Source organism: Manihot esculenta, chromosome 18 (assembly GCF_001659605.2).
Source record: "Manihot esculenta cultivar AM560-2 chromosome 18, M.esculenta_v8, whole genome shotgun sequence".
Lineage (NCBI taxonomy): Eukaryota > Viridiplantae > Streptophyta > Magnoliopsida > Malpighiales > Euphorbiaceae > Manihot > Manihot esculenta.
The window spans coordinates 11,598,035-11,613,279 of record NC_035178.2 but is presented as its reverse complement, the minus strand read 5'-3'; the positions used below and the strand labels follow the sequence as shown (position 1 = coordinate 11,613,279).

Here is a 15,245-nt window from a genome sequence, read left to right as displayed (position 1 = left end):
CATGCTAGCATCGGGATGGCTCCATATGAAGCTTTGTACGGAAGGAAGTGCAGATCACCTGTTTGCTGGGAGGAAGTTGGAGAGAAGGCCTTGGCAGGGCCTGAGCTAGTAGAGATTACCAGCAGGGTGGTACCCATAATCAGAGAAAGAATCAAGACTGCTGCAAGCAGACAGAGGAGTTATGCAGACATCCGCAGAAGGCAGTTAGAGTTTCAGGAGGGGGATCTGGTATTGCTTAAGGTGTCTCCAATGAAGGGAGTGGTTCGCTTCGGGAAGAAAGGTAAACTAGCCCCACGATACATCGGACCCTTTGAAATCTTGCAAAAGATTGGGAATGTGTCGTACAAGCTAGATTTACCTGCTTCAATGGCAAGAATCCATCCGGTTTTCCATATTTCGATGATGAGGAAGTTTGTGTCAGATCCGAGCAAGGTTCTTAGTGAGCCTGATGTAGAGGTCCAAGAGGATCTCACCTATATTGAACAGCCAGTACGGATCATAGACACGCAGATCAGAAAGTTAAGAAACAAGGAAATCCCGATGGTGAAAGTCCTGTGGAACCACCACAACTTGGAAGAATGCACTTGGGAGACACGGGAGTCTATGCTCCAGCAGTACCCTCAGCTCTTTTAAGGTTAGATCCCTATGTGTTGATGTGCTTAGTATGTATGTTATATGTTTGCCATGTTATGTGTTGTTTGGTGAACATTCGGGGACGAATGTTCTTAAGGGGGGAAAAATGTAATACCCGGCTAGACTCCGGTATCGGAATTCCTACCGTCCGGTGGAATCTCGGATGTCGGAAACCTCTAGAAGGGTAAAACCATGTTTTATAAAATGTTTTTAATGTATTTTATGTTTTTAAGCAAAAAGGAAATTGAGTTTTGAATGAAAAAGACCAAAGGAGGCTTTGCCAGGTTCGGCCGCCGAAAGTGAGGTTCGGCCGCCGAACATGGTGGGGTTTTGGGAGCGCTTTAGGCCTCCGAAAGCCTTGTTTGAAAGACTCAAGGTTCGGCCGCCGAACCTCATGTTCGGCCGCCGAACATGCATGAGGTGTGGGGGCACGTTAGGCCGCCAAAAGGTGGCAGAACCAGCCCTATAAGAGACCCCGTGACCGAAACAGGCGAGGTTTTCTCTCCCATTTCGGCCGACGGTAAGCTTTAGCCCTCCTATGGTCATTTTAAGTGTTTTCCCTCAAATCCTTTAGATCTTAACAAGTTATATCTTGTTTTTGAAGAGTTTTAAAGTTTAAGCAAGTTTTGGAGCTTTGAGGTTCAAGAACTCAAATCTCCCCATCTTCGAGCTAGGATCGTTTCTCTCTCGATCTTCAAGAGGTAAGAGCCGATCTCTAGTTCTATATGTGTTTTAAGTAAGTTTTATGCAAGTTTTTGGGGTAGAAATGCATGAGTAGGCTTGATGGGTTTTTATGAAAAATCCATGGTTTTAATGTGTGTTTATGTGCAATGTGGCTTGCTTGTGTGTTGTAGTTGGGGTTTAAGCTTGTTGGAGACCCCTAGGAGCTTGTATGCTTGAGTATGCTTGTTGTAGAATAGGTTTATGCATGATTGGTTGTGTAGGGGGTTGTTTTGGGCATGAAGAACCAAGTTTCTGCCCTTTGGCAGAAACCAGGTTCGGCAGCCGAAGGTACTTTCGGCCGCCGAACCAGCTTGGGAGGCAGCTTTAGGCTGCCGAAGCCTGCCCCCGAAAGTTGGAGTTTCGGCTCTGTCCGAGACTTTCGGCCGCCGAAGGTGCCGCCAAACATGCATGAGTTTCGTCTCTGTCTGGGAGTTTCGGCCGCCGAAGGTGCCGCCGAACCTGCCTGACTTTCGGCTCTGGAGGGACTTTCGGCCGCCGAAGGTGCCGCCGAAAGTGCCCTTCCCAGCCTTTTCTTGCATGTTTTCTAGGGATGTTTTGAGGTGTTTTTAGGAGGTTTTTGGGGGTATGTTTAGAGTTATGTTCTTGTTGTTTGGTGCCTCATTTGAGTCCACCTGTGTAGGTTCGGACCCGAGGACCCGAGACCCCGGGTTGTGAGATAGTCTTTCAGAGTCCGTCGTTAAAGCTTCGGTCACCAGGTGAGTGGGATCATTCCCTAAGTTTTTAAGTAATGAATAAATGAACAAATGAATGAATCTGATAGCATACTCATGCATCATAAATGCCATGCGATGTTTCAGGATGTTTGCATTAGAAATTCACGAATATGTTGCATTGCATAATTTGATGTTGATGTGGATGGTTGTTGGATGATCCATAGTCCTCTGATGTTATGTTATGATGATATGTTATGGACGACCAGCGAGGCCCATTCTACGCCCCTGGTACTATGTAAGAGAAAGTCCAGTGAGGCCCATTCTACGCCCCTGGCACTTGGAATGTTATGTTATGTTATGTAAGAGAAGGTCCAGTGAGGCCCATTCTACGCCCCTGGAATTTGGAGATGTTGAGGACTAATGGTGACAATACCATCCTTTATGTGATTAAATGTGATGTGTTGCATTTCATGAAAGCATGTAAAGTAAAAGTTTTGTTATTTAATGATATTAATAAAATGAATAATAATATACCTAAAAAGTGTGGAATTAAAGCAAATGCTAATAATAAAATGGAGAATAAAATACCTAAAAATGGAGGAATTAATATCATGTTTTTACCTTTTGCTCACTGGGCTTTTTAGCTCACCCCTCTCCCCTAACCCCAGTCTTGCAGGTACCGTGTAGATAGAGAAGTCAGAAGAGTAAGAGAAGTTTATGTAATAGCATAGCTGTGGACATGGTTTATTCATAATGTAAAAGTATGTTATGTAATGTAATGTAAGTTTTATAGTGTGCTTGACTAGAGTCTGTTGTAATCCCTTAAATACATGAGATAAATGTTTTATGATGTTTATGTAACCCAAGCCTGCTATATGTTATGTACCCCATTGGAGTATTTGTTGAGGACTCCAATGAGGGGTTTATGTTATGTTTATGCATGTACAGGTTAGGCTGGGTAAAGAAATGTGTAAATGAAAGAAAAGTTTAAATTTTTATGTATGTTTTGGTTCATGTATGGGATTAAACAGGTTCACAGGATGTATGTTTGGCTTGCTACGGGTTCCGGCGACCTTAAGCCGACCTGGATCCTAGCGCCGGTAGCGGTCCGGTTTCCGGGTCGTTACACATCTACTCACAACACATACTCTGACTATACCGGCAGACTGACTCTGCCACAGATGGATCACACTTGGGTGCACTGACCCCAAGGGGATACTCTAACCCATAAGCTATCAACCCAACCTCACAAGGGCTCACAAGCAAACAAAGAAAAGAGAAACATCAGGGTTCATGAAACAGACACACCAGAACATACCAGAGTGAGATTACCTGATCCCATCGGGTTCGATGTGTTAGCGTCCTGCTGAGTCATGGCGAAGATTCGCGCTGGAGCTGATGGACCTTCCCCAAGGGAACCTGCTGAAGAAGGGGCTATCCCCCTGTCTCCGCCTCTACCACTGCCCTGAAACATGACTGGAGCTGATGGCTGTACCATACTGCCTAGAGTTGTCTGATGGGACGGTGTCATAAAAGCTGCCTTAGGGCACTCTCGAGCTATGTGCCCCTCCTGGCCGCATCTGTAACATGCTGTAGTCCCAAACCGACAGACTCCCTTGTGCGGCCTACCGCACCTTGCACACTCTGCAACCTCTGTGCCTGAGCTCGAGCCTCCTCCTAATCCCAGACCAGACTTTATCCGATTCCAGAACTTGTTCTTCTTTGATCTTCTGAGACCTCTGTCTCCCTTCTTACTTTTTGTGACAGCCTCGCTCAGAGGGGAGAGATTAACATCACTTGTCCCCGGGAGTTTGGAACCCGAAGACTGTGCCACGTACTGTTTAACCGTTCCTTGAATGATAGCACTAGCCTCCATTTTTCGTGCCATATCCACTATAGCATGGAAACTCTCCCTTTCTGCTGCTTGAATCAACGAGGAATACCTGGAGTGAAGCTTCATAACATATCTCCTAGACTTCTTCAGGTCTGTGTCAAGACCTTGTCCTGCAAACGGCAACAGCTCCAGGAACCTGTCCGTAAACTCCTCTACGCTCATCTCTTCCGTCTGCCTTAGCTGCTCAAACTCAATCATCTTCAGTTCTCTGGAACTATCTGGAAAAGCCCATCCTGCAAACTCATTGGCAAACTGCTCCCAGGATAAGCTCTCCAACCTTGGGTCCACATAGTTTTTGAACCATTCCCTTGCCTTCTTGCATTTCAATGTGAACCCTGCCATCTGAATGGCTCTACTGTCACTTGCTCCTAACTCATCTGTTATCATCTTTACCGTTCTGAGATACTCAAAAGGGTCATCGTCTGCTTCGAACTTGGGGGCATCCAACTTGAGGTAATCCATCATCTTTACTTTACCCCCAACTGATGAACCAGGTTTGGGTATCCGGACATCAGGGACTATTGGTTCTGCTGGTGGAGGAGGAGGTGCAGCATCCCCTGGGTTAGGGTTTGCTGGACCTGGGAAAAAGGGTGAGGATGGAAACATGGGGTACTGTGGGTAAAAGGGAGGATAGGGCATAAAGGTGGGATATGGATTATGGCTAAAGAAATCCGATGTACCTCCCATCGGATACCCTGGCCCTTGCGGGTAGGGTGGGTACTGTGGTGGAACAAAGCCCGAGGCCTGAGTGCCTCCTTGGGACTCTCCCATATCCTCTACTGACATACTCATGCCCAAACTACTATCTCTTCTCTGGTTATCCTCCTCTGTTTCCATCACATCCGCTGACATAACTTCATGAACTGATCTCCTCCGACCTGCATCAAAAGACCTTCTAGGGTCCCTTGCTGTACTTTCCCTGATCGTCCTACAAGATCTTGCCCTCTGCAGAACAGGGGAATGGGCATCCATGCCCTCATTCTCTGGCGGAGCTCCAGTCAATCTAGCAGATCGACGAGTTCCTCTCATCTTGACTTCTGAAAGTATAACATAGCACATAAACATTAGCATCTTATGGTTCATGTGGAAACACATGAACCTGCATCACATACATAACATACATATCATAGCATTAATGCACATGCTCATCATCATGGCATTTCACATCATTATACAAGACAGGACTCCATATCCTATCCTAGTGGACATGATCTTCCTATTGTACTTGCCCTACTATAACCTCTATGAGCCCGACACACTATAGGTCCGACCATGTGAACCTAGGGCTCTGATACCATTCTGTAATGACCCGAAAATCCGGACTGCTACCGGCGCTAGGATCCAGATCGGCATAAGGCCGCCGGGACCCGTAGCAAGCCTACTATGCATCCTGTACAGCTGGTACAATCCCAAACATGATCAAACATATCCATAAAACATTTAAAACTTTACCTTTAATCAGTTTGACCTGTGTAGGCATTATGACTGAACTCATAGAACCCCTAAGGTCAGCATACCCTATGTCAAACTCGGTCCATCACATGCAACAACGTAAACTAAAACTCATGTATAAAGGGATTAACCAACTCGGGCCAAGCACAATACTATAACTCTGAACGTATAACATAATATCATATTACAACATAACTCGTTTACATCCTTACATAACTTTACATTACATCATGTCCACTACTATTCTATTACATATCAAGACCATAACCATATCTCGTCGTCTTCCTGAACTACCTCTGACCCTGCAAGCCTGGGGTTAGGGGAGAGGGGTGAGCTAAAAAGCCCAGTGAGCAGAAACCATAAAAGAAAACAGTTCATTTTAACATATGCTATCATGGAATGCGTCACATCACAAATATATCACTTCAAGGATGAATCTGTCACCAATAGCCCTCTACATATCAATCTCGTACCATAACAAGTCAACAATACTCTATGCCAGGGGCGATACGGCCACACCTGGACTTCATATGCTCTATGCCAGGGGCGATACGGCCACACCTGGACTTCTCATGCTCTATGCCAGGGGCGATACGGCCACACCTGGACTTCTCATCTCATACCATATCGTACATGCCATATCATATCAGTCCATATCATGTCATAACATACTGAGGGCTAGAGGATCATCCAGTATCCATCCACATCATCATCATCGTATTATGCAATGCATCATATTCGTGAATTCTAATGCAAACAACCTATTGCATAACATGGTATTCATGATGCATGAACATGCTTGAACATGCTGAAAACATTTGATTTAAAACATAAGGGTTAGTTCCACTCACCTCTGGCTAGCTCTGGACTAACTCTGAAGCAGCTAACACTGCTGAACACCTCGGTTCCTCGGGTCCGATCCTACACAGGTGGACTCCAGTGAGGTGCCAAACATACTCTAAACAACTCATAAACAACTACCCAAAAACCCCCTAAAGCATCACTTAAACATGCATAGAAAACACTCAAGAAAAGGCTGGACAGGGCACTTTCGGCGGCACCTTCGGCGGCCGAAAGTCCCAGACAGAGATGAAAGTTAGGCAGGTTCGGCGGCACCTTCGGCGGCCGAACCCTCTCTCCAGAGACGAAAGTCAGGCACTTTCGGCGGCCGAACATTACCTTCGGCGGCCGAAAGTCTGCTTTCAAGCCAAAACTCAACTTTCGGGGGCAAGGTTAGGCGGCCAATCCCTGCATCCTCAGGCAGGTTCGGCGGCCAAAATCACCTTCGGCGGCCGAACCTGAGTTCATCCAGAACTCAGCCTTTGTGCATTTCAAGCCTTCCAAACCTTCCATACACCCCAAAACAAGCACCCAACTTCTCAAACACATGCATACATCCTTAACCAAGCACAAAGGAGCTCAAACAAGCTTAAACTCTCAAAAACAACATCTAAAGCATACATAGATAGTTTATGACCCACATAGGCCAAAACCATCAAAACAAACCGAACCTCACATACTCTTTCCCAATCATGCATACTCTCTCCCATATGCTCAAGGGGCTTGAAAACTAACTTAAACCCCAACACAAACATCACATGAACATACATTATCATACATTGGGCATAAAACCCACATAAACCCTAACATGCATATCTACCCATACTCAACCATCAAAACCTCTTAAAACTCACTTAAAACTTCATGAAACGTAAAAGAAAGCATAGATCCACACTTACCTCTTGAAGATCGAGGGTTTGTGCGAGCTCTAACTTGGAGATGGGAGGAAACTACTCCTTGGGTCTCCAAGCTCCCAAAACTTTGATCTAAGCTTGAAAACTCTTCAAAACAACCATGGAACTCATAAAAATATGAAGGAGATGAAGAGAAAACATGAAAATGACCAAAGGAGGACATGAACACACCTGAGCTCGAGAATGGGGAGAAATCTCGCCCATTTTCGGTCTGAGGGGCTTTTATAGGTGGCCAGCCAAACCTCCTTCGGCGGCCTAACATGCATGCAAAACACCCCCATGTTCGGCGGCCGAACTTGAGGTTCGGCGGCCGAACCTGGTTTGTTCAAACATAGCTTTCGGAGGCCAAAAGCGCCCCCAAAACCAACTCATGTTCGGCGGCCGAACTTCACTTTCGGCGACCGAACCTGGCAAAAACCTCCTTAGTCTTTTCTTTTCAAAACTCACTTCTTTTTCATTTAAAACCATGAAATCAGTAAAAATCATTTTAGAAATCACATTTTACCCCTCTAGAAGACTCTGGCATCATCAAAATTCCATATTCCAACGGAGATTCCGCCGGAAGGTAGGGATTCCGATGCCGGAATCTAGCCGGGTATTACATGTTGAGTCATCGTGAAGATCCGTGCTGGAGCTGATGGACCTTCACCTCTGAAACCCGCTGAAGAAGAGGCTGCCCCTCTCCCTCTGCCTCTGCCACTGGCCTGAGTCGTGGCTGGAGCTGCTGGCTGCGCTACACTGCCTGAGGCTGTCTGCTGGGACTGAGCCATAGGTACTGTCCTAGGACACTCCCGAGCCATGTGTCCCTCTTGCCCGCATCTGAAGCAAGCTGCTGTCCCAGCCCGGCAAACTCCTCTGTGTGGCCTACCACACTTTGCACAAACTGCATTATCTGCACCAGAGCTTGAGCCACTCCCTAGTCCCAGACTGGACTTAACCTTGTTCCAAAACTTGTTCTTCTTTGTCTTCTTGGTGGTACTACTCCACCTCTTGCTGCCTGAAGCTGCTACACTAAAAGAAGAAGAGCCTGGAGTCTTGGAACCAGAAGGTTGTGCCACTGATTGCTTAACTGTCCCCTGAATGATGGCACTGGCCTCCATTTTCCAGGCCATATCCACTATGGCATGGAAGCTCTTCCTATCTACTGACTGGATCAAGGAGGAATATCTGGAGTGGAGTTTCATGATATACCTCCTTGACCTTTTCTGGTCCGAGTCAAGATTTTGCCCTACAAATGGCAACAGCTCCAAGAATCTGTCTGTGAACTCCTCTACACTCATATCATTAGTCTGCCTCAACTGCTCAAACTCTATCATCTTCAGCTCCCTTGAACTATCGGGAAAAGCCCATCCTGCAAACTCGTTTGCAAACTCATCCCAAGACATGCTGTCCACTCTCGGGTTCACATAATTCTTGAACCACTCTCGTGCCTTCTTGCACTTAAGCGTGAACCCAGCCATCTGAATGGCTCTACTGTCATCAGCCCCAATCTCATCTGTGATCACCTTAACCCTTTCAAGATACACAAATGGGTCATCCCCTTTTTCATACTGAGGAGCACCCAGTTTCATGTAGTCAGTCATCTTGACCTTGCTCCCACTGGTTGAGCTAGGTCTAGAGGGTTGAGTAACTGGGGCTGCTGGTTCTGTAGGTGGTGGAGGTGGGGGTGCAGCATTCCCCAAGGTGGGGTTTACCGGGTGAGGATAAAAGGGTGAGGGTGGATAAGCTGGGTACTGGGGGTGAGGTGGATAGAAAGGTGGATAAGGCATGTAGGTAGGGTAAGGGTTAAAGCTGGAGTAATCCGATGTGCCTCCCATCGGATACCCTGAACCCTGTGGGAAGGGTGGATAATGGGGTGGAAAACCATACCCCGAGGCCTGAACGCCTCCCTGAGATTCCCCTGTCCCTTCGTCCGTCATGCTAACATCCAGATTTCCATCCCTCCTCTGGTCCTCTTCCATAACCTCCCTCACATCTGAAGAACTTCCTCCTCTATCTGTCCCCCTTCTGCTAGCATCAAAAGACCTTCTAGGGTCCCTTGACACTCTATCTCTGCTTGATCTACATGACATTGCCCTAGGCAATGTAGGAGGTCGGGCGCTCGTGCCCTCATCCTCAGGTGGTACTCTAGTCAATCGTGCTGATCGACGAGTTCCTCTCATCCTGTTTTCTGAAAAAAAAAAAAAAGGTACACAACACTAAAACATCAACATCATATGGTTCATGTGGGCACACATGAACCCGCATCACATACATCACATATCATTAATGCACATGCATATAATCATGGCATTTCACATCATCAAACAAGACAGGACTCCACATCCTATCCTAGTGGACATGATCTTCCTATTGTGCTTGACCTTCTATAACATCTATGAGCCCGACACTCTAGGTCCGACCATATGAACCTAGGGCTCTGATACCACTCTGTAACGACCCGAAAATCGGATCGCTACCGGCGCTAGGATCTAGATCGGCTTAAGGCCGCCGGGACCCGTAGCAAGCCTGACATGTAACCTGTAAACCTGTTTAATCCCATACATGATCAACAAACATACATAAAAATTAAAACTTTTCTTTCATACATTCTCATATACCAACCTCAAGCTGTGCATGCACTGAACATAAACATAAACATTGACCCCTCTTTGGGATCTCCTCAAGGCCCCATGGGCGTCATAACATGTGTTGGGTTGGTTTACATAAACATCATAAAACATCTGAGATCATGTATTAAAAGGGATAACAACATTCTATGGTCAAACACACCTCTAATATCCATATACATCATTACATTTCTATACATAACATTTCTACATTTTTCATGTCCACACTATCTATTACATAACCAAGACTTCATTACTCTTGCTGACTTCCTGGTCTACCCTGTACCTACAAACCTGGGGGTTAAGGGAGAGGGGTGAGCTACAAGAGCCTAGTGAGCAGAATAGTAAAACATTTAAAACATATGATAATATGAAATGCATCACATCACAGCTAATCACAACAAGGATGAATTTGTCACCAATAGTCCCCTACATGGTCCAACTGTGCCAGGGGCGTAGAATGGGCCTCACTGGTCTTTCTCTTACATAACATAGCATAACATGGTCCAACTGTGCCAGGGGCGTAGAATGGGCCTCACTGGTCTTTCTCTTACATAGTGCCAGGGGCGTAGAATGGGGCTCACTGGTCTTCCGTACCGTATCATCATCATATCATAACATACGGGGACTAAAGGATCATCCAATATTCATCCGCATCATCAACATATTATGCAATGCAACATATTCGTGAGTTCTAATGCAAACACCCTATTATATCTCATGGCATTCATGATGCGTGAAACATGCTAAAACTGATTTATTTACTTTAAAGCATAAAAAGTTATTCCACTCACCTCTGGCTGAAGCTTTATTGACTCTGAAGCGACTGACTTACTGCTGGGGTCCTCGGTTCCTCGGGTCCGAACCTACACAGGTGGACTCAAATGAGGGACCAAACAACTAGAACATAACTCTAAAAACATCCCCCAAAAACCCCCTAAAACACCTCAAAACAATCATGCAAAACATGTAAAGGAAGGCTGAGCAGGGCACTTTTGGCGGCAGGTTCGGCGGTCGAAAGTCCCTCCAGAGCCGAAAGTTAGGCAGGTTCGGCGGCACCTTCGGCGGCCGAAACTCCCAAACAGAGGCGAAATTCCTCTTTCGGGGGCAAGCTTCGGCAACCGAATGCTGCCTTCACAAGAGGGTTCGGCGGCCGAAAGTCCTTTCGGCTGCCGAACCTGGTTTCTCCCAAAGGGCAGAAACTTGGTTGAAACATGCACAAATGCCTCTTAACTCATACCATCATGCATTTAGCTCAACCAAAACATGTATACAAGCTCCTAGGGGTCTCAAACTAACTTAAACCCCAACTACAACACATATACACAAGCATTTGCAAGCCACATTGTCCATAAACTCAAAAATCATCAAAACTCACTAAAAACCTACACATGCATTTCTACCCCATAGATCTTCATGAAACTTGTTTAAAACATAATGTAAGCTAGAGATCTACTCTTACCTCTTGAAGATCGAGAGAGAGACGACCTAAACTCGGAGATGGGAGATTTCCAACTTCCTTGGGTCTCCAAGCTCAAAACTTGCTCAAAACTTGAAAATCTTCAAAATAAAGCAAAAACTTGTGAAAATCGTGAAAGATTTGAAGGAAGAACTCAAAGATTGGTGAGGGACGGAGGAAGGGCTCACCTTGGCCGAAAATGGGGAGAAACCTCGCCCATTTCGGCTAAGGGACTCCTTTATAGTGGCTGGCCAGGCCACATTCGGGAGCCGAACGTGCCCCCGCATGCATGCCATATTCGGCGGCCGAACTTGAGGTTCGGCGGCCGAACCTGGACTTCCCTCACTTATGCCTTTGGGGGCCTAAGGCACACCCGAAATGCATGCATGTTCGGCGGCCGAACTTGAGGTTCGGCGGTCGAACCTGGGTTTTCCTCCAAGGTTGTTTTCATGCAAAAACTCATTTTCTTTCATGTTTAAAACCATAAAACACATTAAAACATTTTATGAAAACATGGTTTTACCCCTTCTAGAGGTCTCCGACATCCGAGTTTCCACCGGACGGTTGGAATTCCGATACCGGAGTCTAGCTGGGTATTACATACCTGTCTGCCCATCCTCGCCAGGCGGCCATTTAATTCCCTTCTGGTGCCCGTGCTGATAGGGTTGCGGCATAGCTGGGCTTGATCTCCTACTCCCCGTCACATCAGATGAGTTGAGTTCCTCTCTGATTAGCCTGAGCCCTCGGTGAGCCCGGCCTGCTTCAACCGCAGGTTGGATGGTATGCTGATGGGTCAGCTTATGTAGTGGGCTCTGATGGATTTTAGGCCTGACTCTTCTTCTGGAGCTCGGCCTCAGCCTGGATGCTAGTGGCCCAACGGTCATCAAGTGCCCATTTACCTCCTTATTAGTTATTCTATGATTAATGAGAGGGTAAATCCCTAGGTTTCAATTATGACCGCGCGGCCCTAGGGAGGCTCCCATCAAAAAGTCTCTTCTCTGTCTTTACCATTTCAAATTTGTGCTTTCAGTTTCTCTCTAGACTCTTCTTCTTGCTCTACTTCCTCTGATCCATCTTTCCCCCTCTCTGCAAAATTTTTCCTGAGGTAAGTCTTCATTTTCCTGATGGCCACCTTTAGAATCCCCGATGTTGTAGGTCTAAGGTCCACGGTCACCTCTTCCACTCTTTCCAATTTTTTTTGCTACCGACTATATAGACACCTCCATCTATAGGATTAGGGCTCCACTTCGCAATGAGAGAATTGGTCTTCCTGTTCCTCCGTCGTCGTGTTTAATAGACCCCTAACAAGGTTGCAGCTTGATCTTCTACGTCAAGCAACGCAACTTTGGGTTAACCTTTCCCTTATCCCCCTTCTTTATCGAGGTCTTTCGTCACTTCGGAGTGACCCCTCGCATGTTATCTCTGAATTCTATCCTCTTAATGTGTTCCTTTAAGTCAATAAGTCTATACTGGGGTTTTGCCCCTTCTGTCACTCTGTTTTCTACCTTTTTTCTTTTGGTTCGGATAAATCATGAGTTTTACTACTTTGCTCCCCGGGGAGGGCTGTCCATCTTTGCAGAGTACAAAGACTTAATAAAAGGCTGGGCTGAGGCTTTTATGGTGGTAGAGCTAAAGGAGGGCTCTAGAATTGACTAGGATGTTGATCTCTCCTGGAGGGAGGTCCCCTAGGGTTGTAACGACCTTCTTCGGCTGCCCCTGGTAGACCAGATCTGCCTTCTTCAACTGACCTCTATTTAAAGGAAGTATGATGTCGAGAAGTGCATGTTCGTGTCCAGTCTCCAAGACTGCCAGGAAGCTAATACTCTTTAATGACTGTTTTCTTGTCTTTTTCTTTTTTCCCCTTTTTTTTTCTTTTTCCTTTCCATTAGCATTTTTTCCTTTCATTGTGTTTGGCCTTGACTTGGGTTGTTTTTGTTTTTTTAGCTTCCTCCATGCTGATGGACAAGATCAAGCACCCAAGAACTTCACCATGTCCAAGGAGAGCATGAAGGCTGCTCTAGAGGCCTTTAAGGCCGGCCAGTCAGGTGCGAATGTGACCTGCGAAGTTTTTCATGCAGTCTCTCCCACTGTGGCAGGTCGGATTGCTGCCCCTGCTTCTTCCCGAGCGCTGGTGCCCGTGGCTAAAGGCTCTCGGTCTGCGGCCTTTAGGGCCTCCATTCAGGGCAAGGCTCCGAGCTCCTCCAAGTCTCCGGCGGCTTCGAAGCCCCACCTCTAATCCAGCCTCCTAGGAGCCCATCACCATCAATGAATCCACTCAGAGTGGCTCCAAAGGGGGGATCGAGATCGCTCCTTTGGCGATTCAATCCCGCCAGGCTGCTGCTGCCATCGTAATTGGTGGGGCTTTGATGATCTGAGATCCAAAAAGAAATAGGGTTTTTGTGTGTATGAGAAAACTTAGCCTGGATGGCTCGTGTTCTCCTCTTCTATTCCTTTTTTCCTTGTCCTCTAGTGATGCACAACCGCCACCCTACTATAGTGCCACCTGTCACTGTCACATAGAGTCGTACATGCTGGCGTACTTCTCTGCCCATCCTCGCCAGGCGGCCATTTAATTCTCTTCTAGCGCCCATGCTGATAGGGTTGCAGCATAGCTGGGCTTGCTCTCCTACTCCCCGTCACATCAGATGAGTTGGGTTCCTCTCTTATGAGTCCGGCCTGCTTCAACTGCAGGTTGGGTGGTGTGCTAATGGGTCAACTTATATAGTGGGATCTGATGGATTTTAGGCCTGACTCTTCTTCCAGGGCTCAACCTTTGCCTGGGTGCCAGTGGCCCAGCGGTCATCAAGTGCCCCTTTACCTCTTAATTAGTTATTCCACAATTAATGAGGGGGTAAATCCTTAGGTCTCAATTATGACCGTGTGACCCTACGGAGGCTCCCATCAAAATGTCTCTTCTCTGCCTTTACCCATGTCAAATTTGTGCTTTTAGTTTCTCTCTAGACTCTTCTTCTTGCTCTGCTTCCTCTAATCTGTCTTTCCCCCTCTCTGAAAAATTTTTCCCGAGGTGTGTCTTCATTTTCCTGATGGCCACTGTTAGAATCCCCAATATTGTAGGTCTAAGGTCCATGGTCACCTCTTCCACTCTTTCCAATTTTTTCTCTGTCGATACATAAACACCTCCATCTATAGGTGTAATACCAGGCTAGACCCTGGCATCAGAATTCCTACCTTCCGGCGGAATCTCCGTTGGAATCCGAAATTCTAGGATGTCGGAGTTTTCTAGAAGGGTAAAATAAAGGGTTTCCAAAATGTTTTTACATGTTTTTATTGTTTTGATCAAGAAAATTTGAGTTTTGAAAAGAAAAGACCAAGGAGGGAAATGCCAGGTTCGGCCGCCAAAGGTGGCTTCCTTTCGCTGTCACCGAACCCCAAGTTCGGCTGCCGAATGTGGTGGAGCTGTGGAAGCAGCTTTGGCCGCCGAAGGTGGTTTGGCCGGCCACCTATAAAAGGTCCCTTGTCCTGAATGGGGGCGAGTATTCTCTCTCTTTTCGAGCATAGGTGAGTTTTTGCCCTCCTCTGGTTGATTTCATGTGTTTCTTCAAATCTTACAAGTTTTAATAAGGTGTTAACTTGATTTTGAAGATTTTGAGCTAAGAAGCAAAGTTTTGAGGCTTGGAGACTTCGGATCTATTTTCCTCTACATCTCCGAGTTTGGACCATCAATCCTCTCGATCTTCAAGAGGTAAGCATGGATCCTCAACTCCCCTTATGTTTTAAGTATGTTTAGAGGGCTTTAAGGGAGTTTTTATGTATGATTAGAGTGGATCTAGAGGTTAAGGGTTATGATGATCATATGCTATATGTGTTGCCATGATGATGTTTGTTAGGGTTTAGGCTAGTTTTAAGCCCCTATATGCATGGATAAGAGTATGCATGTTTTTGAGAGGCTGGATGCTTGTTGTGGGTGTTTGGAGAGGTTCTGGAGGCTGAAAACTTGAGGCGGAATTGGGTTCTGCCTTCCTAGAGAACCCAGGTTCGGCTGCCGAAGCAAGGTTCGGCCGCCGAACCCCTTGTGGAGGCTGTTTT

General features: G+C 46.4%; 1 protein-coding gene across 1 annotated transcript in view; it reads left to right on the top strand.

Annotated features, from left to right (window-relative positions):
• The window catches only part of LOC110606229 (mitogen-activated protein kinase kinase kinase 20), a 39,907-nt gene that overhangs the window by 22,315 nt on the left and 2,347 nt on the right, over positions 1 to 15,245 (top strand). Inside the window, 2 exon segments of the mRNA XM_043953096.1 lie at positions 12,229 to 12,303; positions 13,143 to 13,352. Coding sequence (XP_043809031.1) covers positions 12,229 to 12,303; positions 13,143 to 13,352 — 285 coding nt within the window.